This window comes from Stegostoma tigrinum, chromosome 35 (assembly GCF_030684315.1).
Source record: "Stegostoma tigrinum isolate sSteTig4 chromosome 35, sSteTig4.hap1, whole genome shotgun sequence".
NCBI lineage: Eukaryota > Metazoa > Chordata > Chondrichthyes > Orectolobiformes > Stegostomatidae > Stegostoma > Stegostoma tigrinum.
In genome coordinates, this window is record NC_081388.1 from 11,131,820 (window position 1) to 11,141,984 (window position 10,165).

General features: G+C 44.2%; 1 protein-coding gene across 1 annotated transcript; it reads left to right on the top strand.

The window, feature by feature from the left end:
• Positions 1 to 418: 418 nt before the first annotated feature.
• On the top strand, positions 419 to 9,844 carry LOC125447369 (regulator of G-protein signaling 4-like). The gene is given in 6 exon segments (XM_048521691.2): positions 419 to 516; positions 2,284 to 2,394; positions 2,970 to 3,028; positions 4,691 to 4,824; positions 4,826 to 4,858; positions 7,042 to 9,844. Coding segments are annotated over 6 exon segments (549 nt in total). The 5' UTR covers positions 419 to 472; the 3' UTR covers positions 7,210 to 9,844.
• The last annotated feature ends 321 nt before the right edge of the window (positions 9,845 to 10,165 follow it).

Here is a 10,165-nt window from a genome sequence, read left to right on the forward strand (position 1 = left end):
CCCTCAAAGGTTAACTGTTTCTTTGAGAGAATTCAAGACGCATCATTCTCCTGGTTTATCATCAATTTGATCTGTAAATGGAAACTATGACAGGAAAACTAGTAACAAACTGAGCAGATGCTGCTCATTAGAGAACAAGCTAGTAAATAAGTTGAAGACAGCTTACTGAATAACAAAGCACAGGTGGCAAGTCAGGACATCTTTTACCCTCAGCACTGGCTCTGAATGTCCCCATATTCTCAGCGAACAGAAGCTTTGATTTTAAATGTCACAGGGCTCCTTTTGAGGGATGAACTGAAGATTGATGAGGGCTGCTGACTCCTCCCCCTTATCTGTGATGTAAATATATAAATCTCTGCTTCGTCCCCTCCACCATTGCACAGCTGCCACTGGCACTCATACGGAACACGATCTTAACTTGACAATTGTATTCACTTTTCCTTCTGGAAGCAGAAAAACATTAGCCATCAACATGTGTAGGGTATTGGCTGCATTGCCTAGTATCTCCATTGAGAGGTATGTTATCTTTTGGCTTTACCTCTTTAGCTACAATTGTCTTTTTGTAAGGATAGTTTTTGCATTGGTTCATAGGGAGGAACGTTTGGTGTAACTGGCTCGTGGGCATGAATGGTTGGTGTACTTAGTGTGGATATTTGGTGCAGTCAATGGGTGTGGACTGTTGGCTTGAATGGCAGGAGTGATTCGGACATACTGTGGTCTTTGGTACCAGCTGATCAGTTGGCAAAGACAGTGTTTGTTAGCTTAGGGGTAGAATACTGAACTTCACCACAAAAGGTTGTGGATTCAGCTCAGACTTTACCAAGACATGAGTAGCCTAGCTAGGCTGACCTTCTAGTGCGATATTGACTGAGTGCTGCACTGTTCGGGTCAGACAGCATGGAAACAGGATCTTCGTTCCACTTCGTCTACACTGCCCTTAATCCCAATCTAAACTAGTACCACCTACCAGCACTTAACCTAAATCACTGAAACATTTCTTATTCATGTGCTGTTGTGACTGTACCTACATCCATCAATTTCTGTGGCAGATCAAACTATACAAGAACCACAGTGTGTAAAAACGTTGTCCCTTGTGTCTTTTTTAAAGCCTTTCTCCTCTCAAAATATTTCTCCTCTTAAAAATATGCCCCCTTTTCTTGAAATCCTCTACCCTAGGGAAAAAAAACACCTGCCATTCACCTTATCTCATGATATTGTAAACCTTTATAAGGTAAACCTCTATAAACCCATCAACGTCCTACACTTCAGTGAAAAACATACCAGCCTATCCATATAATGCAAACCCTCCATTCCTAGCAACATCCTAGTGAACCTTTTCTGAGCCCTCCCCAACTTGACAATATCCTTCCCATAACAGGTGAGCAAAACTGCACTCCAGAAGAGGCTTCACCAACGTAGTGTACAGCCTTAACATGATGTCCCAACTGAGTAGTGAAGGCAAATATGCTAAACGCCTTCTTAACCTCTGTCTACATATGATGCAAACTTCAAAGAATTATGTACCTGAACTCCTAGGTCTCTCTGTTCTACAACACTAGCCAAGTTCCCACTTTTTTGTGATGTGAAGGAGTATGTGTGACTGTGAGGGAGTGAAAGCTTGTTCCTGTGTTTGAGTGAGAGATCATGAGTGAGACCATGAGAGGTTTGTGTAGGATTGTGAGATTCTGTGAGATGATGAGTTTGTAACGCTCTACAAGTGTTTGTTTCTGAAACTGAGGTGGCATATTTTAGATAGGTTCCAGTCTGCCCTCTCAGGAGGATGTAAGCAATCCCAAAGCCCTGCTTTCAGGAATAGCAGGGGAGTTCTCCTGAGTATTCCTGACCAATATTTCATCCTCAACTCCAACAATCAGGGAATAATTATCAGATCATTTCTCTTCTATGCTTTTTATGGGATGCTATTGTGTACAAATGAGCAGTCCTTTGCTGGTTATGTCAATGGACCAGAGAAGAGGCTCAGCAGGATCTGACAGTAATCATGAATGTATGGTGAAGTGTGGTCATTGTTTACTGGCCCACTGTGTTTCTTACCTCCCCCAAATGTAATGATTCTCTGCACCCCAGGTACCAACCCATCCCTTCTAAATTTCTGCCTCTCCCCTTCCTCCTCTGAATAGATGACTCACCTGAAGATACAGCTCTTTCCAGCACCTTGTGCAGGGGGCCGTGAGACCAACCACTGAGAGCTGACTCAATTCAGTAATACTCCTTAAAAACTGCATAACTCATCCACAGATATATTTTGACATACCTCTGTTACAGGGTCAAAGAATTGAAGGTTCGCCTAGGACAATTTCTGCACAAATCAGAAGCCATCAACGAATGTGACAGTCTTTCTCCTGTCAAACAAGATAAACTGACAAAAATGGTCCAGTAAGTGTACATGTTACTTTCGCTTATACACACTCAGACTCACGTGCATACTGAAATACACACCTTCTCACACAAAAAAAACACACAAACATCACAAATACACAGACACAAACGCATACACACATGGAAGTGCACGTTCAAACACATACACAGGGGCTACTGTCAGACCAGCAGCAGGATTCAAGGTAGGTTTCTTTCTCATGACCTAACCCAGGTCTCTTGAGTCAGGAACTGCTGCTCTACTGGGAGTCTCTGACGATATTGACCAGGATCAACCTCTTTTTGTCTGGTTTGTCTGGCTCAGGTATACACGGGCTAAATGAGAATGATTGGGCCCACAGCCTAATCCAGTTAGAGCATAGTGCCTCCTGCTGCTCAACATGGGATTTTCCCAAAGAAGGCACCTGGGTGGAGGTGTGCTGAGAACTGAGTGAAGGAACCCAGCGTTAGACAACAACACTCTCCCCGCTTCAAGTCATAACAAGCCTGAAAACTGCGATAACTCTTGCTTCAGTGGCTGAAAGTGAGATAGCAAAGTTAACACTCTCAACCTCATCTTCATTTTCATTCCCCAGAGCTAGTGCTGAGGACACACAAGGAAGTCAGTTCTTCGAGAAGCTCCTGGCTAACAAACGTAAGCATTGATTTTACCAGTTACACTATTTATCACCAAAAACATAGTAGTTTTTTTCAATTTCCCATCCAAATCCCTCCAGCTCCAATGTAAACCTTGTTGAATGTGTTCTTTGTTTGAACAGAAGATTTGTACCTTCATCTCTTGGGCTTACATATGGCCTTGGGCTGAGGGCATCGCAGTCTCCCCAGAAACAAGTACCCAGGCCCTTGATGGATAAGTTGCGATGACAGGCTGTATGAGCTGATGATGGACTTGGTCATATGATGGAGTAGTTATAAACATTCACTGGATTTATCAGCAAGGATAATTTGGGAAAAAAAATGACCTTCAGCTGGGAAATCAAGAATAGAGTAGGGTGTGGCTTAATATTTGAGCCAGTCCAATGGCAGGAAACATAGAAAGCATTTTTTCCCAGAAATGTGAAAATCTCCACCCTAAAATCCTGTGTTTACCATTAGAGCTTTCAAGAGTAAGATTAATAGAGTTCTTTTGGGTACAGATATCAAGGGATAAAGCACAAAGTTGGAAAAGTAGTTGATGTGCAGATCGATTGTGATTGAATTGAATGGTAGTGCAGATTCAAGGGACTAAATGGCCCCCTCCAATTCCTAATGTCTCCCTCACTGGTTCACCAAATCTTTATATTCAGCCTATTCATGATGATCCTTACATCAAATATACATTATTGATATACATTATTGTTACTAGAGGGCAGGAAGGGAAAGGACAGTCTTTGAGAGATGATTGTGGCAACTGGTCATAGGTGGCTTGGGGATGGTGTTGCTGTTAGATAAGGGATAAGGGAGGAGGAGAACCATTTGCACTGCCTTTGATGTAGCTAAATTCCCTAAACGGTGACAGAAGACAATTACCGAACAGAATTTGGGCCTGAATCCTAAAAAGAGATGTAAAAGTCTGGTCAAAACTACAGATTTTTCAGAGGATCTTCAAGCCGTTGTGAGGTGATATACATGTACATTTAAAAGGGCATATTTGAAATGACTATCTATTATTGTACACCACACAATATATAATCCGATGGCTCTGTGGAGGTCAATAGTACTCACAGATCAGAGTTAGCTATATAGCTGCTCAGTAGCCGCTGTGTATTTATATTGTATATGAATATTTATGCATGTTTGTGGATGCCCTTAATTATGAGCCCACATTTCAATTTATCAATGATTGTTGTGCAATTGATATTGTTGCTTTAAGTAAAAGGACACAAAAGGGAGAGGGGAGGGATTGACAAAATTAAGAAACACATCGCAGAATTTAGGATCTAAAATAACTCAAGGCACATGACCACCAGTTGACTTCTGGGATTCAGTTGTTTACTTGTGTAATGTGGACATCATTGGCCAGGCTAGCATTTATTTCCTATGCCAACCAGACCTGGAGAAAGGTGGTGGTGGCGAGCTGTTTTCTTTGTGGGAGGGGCTGGTGGCAGAGCTTTAGCAAAGTCTCATTGGTGTAGCACTTCTCTCCTCCCCCAGTCAGACAGGAGATGGACAAGGAGCCAGAACTGGAGAAAGGTTGAAAGAACAGGGAGACAAACGAATGAGAAATTTGAGGCAAACTAGTTGAGAGCTAGGGAAGGGTTTTTAAACAGAGCGATGATTAAACGTAAATGACTGAGAAATGGCGTCGTCATTCCAGGTGCCGTGGCTGCATTCCGAGCCTTCCTTTGCTCTGAGTTCAGTGAGAAGAACATTGACTTCTGGCTTGCCTGTGAGGACTACAAGAACACAAAGACCACCTCCAAGCTTGTGTTCAAAGTCCAAAAGATTTATGGATGAGTTTGTCAAAGTCCAGGCACCAAAGGAGGTAAAATGTACAACTGCTGGGGAAGGAGAAGGGAAGAAGTATTTAAGTACCCGCTAAATATTTTTCAAGGTCTGTGTCATCTCTCTCAATCCATTTAGAAAATGGATATCAAATCAAATGTTATATCAAATCAAATAGTCTGTAATTCTATCTTTAGTTTAGACAGTCTCCAGCACTTGCCTAGTGTGACCGCAAGACAGTTAGAAGAGAGTTTAACCATCATCTCTTGATGTACAATAATGTTACTATCAGTGAAATGCCCATTATCAATATCTTGGGAGTTACCATTGATCAGAAACTGAACTGGGCGCAGTTGCAGATGATACAAGAGTGCTGTAGCTACAAAAGCAGGTCAGAGGTTGGGAATTTTAGTGAGTAACTCATCTCCTGACTTACCAGAGCCTGTCCACCATCTACAAGGCACAAGTCAGGACAGTGACAGAATACCGCCATCTACAATCCGACCCCACCACCCAAGACATTTTTCCATCCCCACCCCTGTCTGCTTTCCGGAGAGACCACTCTCTCCGTGACTCCCTTGTTCGCTCCACACTGTCCTCCAACACCACCACATCCGGCACCTTCCCCTGCAACCGCAGGAAATGCTGCACTTGCCCCCACACCTCCTCCCTCACCCCTATCCCAGGCCCCAAGAAGACTTTCCACATTAAGCAGAGGTTCACCTGCACATCTGCCAATGTGGTATACTGCATCCACTGTACCCGGTGTGGCTTCCTCTACATTGGGGAAACCAAGCGGAGGCTTGGGGACCGCTTTGCAGAACACCTCCGCTCAGTTCGCAACAAACAACTGCACCTCCCAGTCGCAAACCATTTCCACTCCCCCTCCCATTCTTTAGATGACATGTCCATCATGGGACTCCGGCAGTGCCACAATGATGCCACCCGAAGGTTGCAGGAACAGCAACTCATATTCCGCTTGGGAAACCTGCAGCCCAATGGTATCAATGTGGACTTCACCAGCTTCAAAATCTCCCTTTCCCCCACTGCATCCCAAAACCAGCCCAGTTCGTCCCCTCCCCCCACTGCATCCCAAAACCAGTCCAACCTGTCTCTGCCTCCCTAACCGGTTCTTCCTCTCACCCATCCCTTCCTCCCACCCCAAGCCACACCTCCATCTCCTACCCACCAACCTCATCCCACCTCCTTGACCTGTCCGTCTTCCCTGGACTGACCTATCCCCTCCTACCTCCCCACCTATACTCTCCTCTCCACCTATCTTCTTTCCTCTCCATCTTCGGTCCGCCTCCCCCTCTCTCCCTGTTTATTCCAGAACCCTCACCCCATCCCCCTCTCTGATGAAGGGTCTAGGCCCGAAACGTCAGCTTTTGTGCTCCTGAGATGCTGCTGGGCCTGCTGTGTTCATCCAGCCTCACATTTTATTGTCTTGAATACCTCCCACTTGCCTGGATATGTGCAGCTCCAACAAAACTCAAGAAAAGCTTCACACCATGCAGACCAAAGCAGCCCACTTCAGTGGCACGCCATCCACCACCTTCAACACTCACTCCTTTTACCAGTAACGCACAGAGGCAGCAATGAGTACCATCAAGATACACCACAGCAACTTGCAAAGGCTCATCCAAGCACCTTCTAAACCTTTGACCACTACCACCAAGAAGGACAACGGCAGCAGATACATGGCAACACCAAACCCCACATTCCATTCTGACTTGGAAATATATCACTGTTCCTTTAGTGTCGCTGGATTAAAATCCAGGTACTCCCTTCCCAACAACATTGTGTGCCCCTACAACTCAGGCCTGTAACAGTTGAAGAAGGTACCACTACCTTCTCAGCGCAATGGGGATGGGCAATCATTGCTGCCCTAGCTAGTGACATCTATACTCCATGGATGAATCAAAAATACTCCAGTATTCATATTCCAGTGCAATCACACTCCAGTGTTTTCATATTCCAGTTCAAACTCACTCTTGTATCATCTGCAACTGCACCCATTATTTCTAAACTTATCCTTTATATTGTTTCCCTCCCTAGGTTCATAAGATTCTCTCTCGACTGCTTAACTCATCATAAACTGAGGGACCACAGAGATGTCTCCATGAAAGCCGATCACTGCTGCCTAATGTAACCCTAGTATTACTCTTCCCTCACCACCTTGATCACTTCTTTCTTTCTTATGGATTATTTCCTATATTTCAGGTGAACCTTGACTCACTGACCAGGAAAACTGTGTCCAGGAACTTGGCCAATCCCAACAACTCCTGCTTCCAGGTTGCCCAGGAGAGAACGTACATTTTGATGGAGAAAGATTCCTTTCCTAGGTTCCTGAAATCAAACCTTTTCTTCAATTTGCTTAAATACCTGTAAAAAATGAGATTTCCTACCACAGGTTAGATCCTTCCATGTGTCAACCCATTCACCATTTCACTTTTCAAGCACTTGTTCCAGTTTTGCTTCATTTAGTCAAACTATGTAGACGCCTCAGTAACCATTTTGAGATACCCAGGCTTACCTTAGGAATGGGCCATCTCTCATGCTGGGGCGATGATTGAGAGATAATTGTGATCCAACCACATCCTGTCCTAGACTCAAGAAAGGTTGAACGGTTGCACAGTCTTAAAAACCCATGTAGTTAAGCCTTGAGATATACCCACAATTGCATTGTTTGTGCCATATACAAAAATTGATGACAAGTTTAGCACCTGTCAATATAATTAAAGTGCACACTGAAATGACTTTAAATGACTGATGCTGGTAATAGTTATTGAAATTTTGTAGGTCGATGTTGAGGGCAGTCTCATAAAGAATCCAGAAATGGCCCCATTGGCCTCAGCAACCTGGAAATGATTTCAACATCATTTGACTAACTTCAATCTACAGAAAGGATCCCAAGCTTCCTGTTACCCACTGCTTCAAAACACAACTTTCCTAGCCAACATCTCTGCCTCAGGCTTACGACAGTGCTCCAGGTCAACCCTCACTGGAAGGCAGCAGCTTATTTTCTTCAGCCTTCTGGACTGAATGTCAAGTTCAATAATTTTAGGCCCTATGCACCTTAACCCCTACACACCAGGCCTTGTTTTCACCTGGGCTGCTACCACTGCTCACAATTCCGTGTCAGTCATTAATGGTCTCCATTAGTCGCTATCGATACTCCCAGGTTGACATTTACATTTTCCTTTTTTGCCTCAACTGATGTTTTCTCTCTCTCTCCCTCTGACCTCCATTTCCATCTATTGTTTCCTTCTTCCCACACCCCGAACAACATCGTCAGCATAAATATCAATATTTTCCTCACAACAAATCAATTCTAAAGAAGGATCACTAGGCCCAAAATGTGAACTACTTTAATCACCACAGATGCTGCCAGACCTCCTGAATCTTTTCCATCAATTTCCATCTGCATTCTTATTTAACTAGCAAGGTTGGTCTGTTGGAGACCATCAGCAGTTGCTCATCTTCAAATCATTGCCTGGTTCAGTGTCATTCTGTCAAAACAATCGCAGGTTGGGATGCTGGACAAAATGGCTGCCATAAACAAATCCTACCATTTTGGCTGGCAAAGGGCGGGGGCTGGTGTCAAGAACAAAGAACAAGAAAATTACAGCATAGAGACAGGCACATTGGCCCTCCAAGCCTGCACCGATCGAGATCCTTTGTCTAAACATGTTATCTATTTTCTAAGGGTCTGTATCCCATTGCTCCCTGCCCATCCATGTATCTGTCCAAATACATCTTAAAAGACACTATCTTTCGTGTTTCTGTCTACCGCCTCTGCTGGCAATGCGTTCAAGGTACCCACCACCCTCTGCGTAAAGAACTTTCCACGCATAAAGTTTACTCCCACTGTCCCTGACTGAGGGAAAATCTTTCAATTGCTGAGCTAAACAGTTCTCCATTTTGAGGCCTAAGCAACAGCAGTGGCAATTGCAGCTGATCTTTGCCTCAGTAGCTAACAGGCATCATTGAAGCCAAAGGTGAGAGTGATGAAGGCATTATGTTATGACACACTTTGTAAACTACAGATCACATTCGCTCCAGTTAGCCACACCAGCAACAACTTGAGATGCACAGCCCATTATCAGCCACTAATGGTCTCCATTAGCAGTGACTGATTCTCCCAGGCTGACCTTTAGGTGTTCCTTTGTCTGCCCAACTGCTCTTTGGGCTCCGTCTCCATCCATCACATCCTCCTTCACACTCCCTCCACATCATCTTCAGCATAAACACCCTCCTTTGCCTAGTTCTGAGGCAAGGTCATTCGACCCCAAAACGTTAACTGATTTCTTTCCACAGATGCTGCCAGGCCTGCTGAGCTTTCCAGCAATTTCTACGTTTGTTTCTGATTGAAAGCATCTATAGTTCTTTCGGTTTTTATTTAGCGCTTTTCGAACGAATTCGTTCGCGCCGGCATTTAACAAAGGAGGTGGGTCCGTTGGAGGCCTTTATCACCACACCGTTGCTAGTCTTCAATCATTGGCTGGTTATTATGTCATTCAGTTGAAACCACTTTAGAATTGGTCGAAGAGTACCCCGCCTCTCCCCATCGGCAAATTAACGGACATCACCTCAGGTTGGAGCGACAGACAAAATGGCTGCCATGAGCCAAATGAGCTGTCTGGGAATGCGTGACGGTTGACAGTTTAAATTTATTCCCATTGTGCCTGACTGAGGGAAACGCGTAGGAAATTTTGTTAAATGCTGAGGTTGACGGTTCTCTGTTTTGAGACCTAAGAATCAGTGATGGTCTTTGCCTCAGTGGCTAACGGGCGTCGTTGAAGCCGAGGGTGAGTGATGGTGGCATCGTGTTGAGAGACGCTTTGCTGTTCACGTTTGCCTCGTGCGCACACTCCGGCAGCCAATTTGACACCACCTGAGGAACACGCACTCTCTCATGTTGCTGGGAATGGTGTGTGCGATTTCAATGAAATCAGAGGTTGAAGGGCTTTTTAAAAAGTGTGGCAACCACATGTATGCGTGGAAAAATTTTATTGTTGAGAGCATATTTTGGATCATGTTCTTTAGTAGTTTTAATGCCGTCGATTGTAGATTAAACACTGCATGCTGATTTGTGTGGACGTCACTTCTCATTTTCTGTTATGGGTCGAGATACGTTGCATCCCAACAATGGTTTTTCAAACTTGAATAAAATCGAGGTTCATGTGACAAAACGTAGATGTATTGGGAATGAACCCTAAATAGGACTACACGTCAGTGTGTACAGTCTCAATCCAGATACCCAAGGATGTCATTTTTGGTGCTGTACTATTCACCTCATCCAAAGTGTTTTAAATGTTGTCATTTGCATTGTTGACTTTGTTCA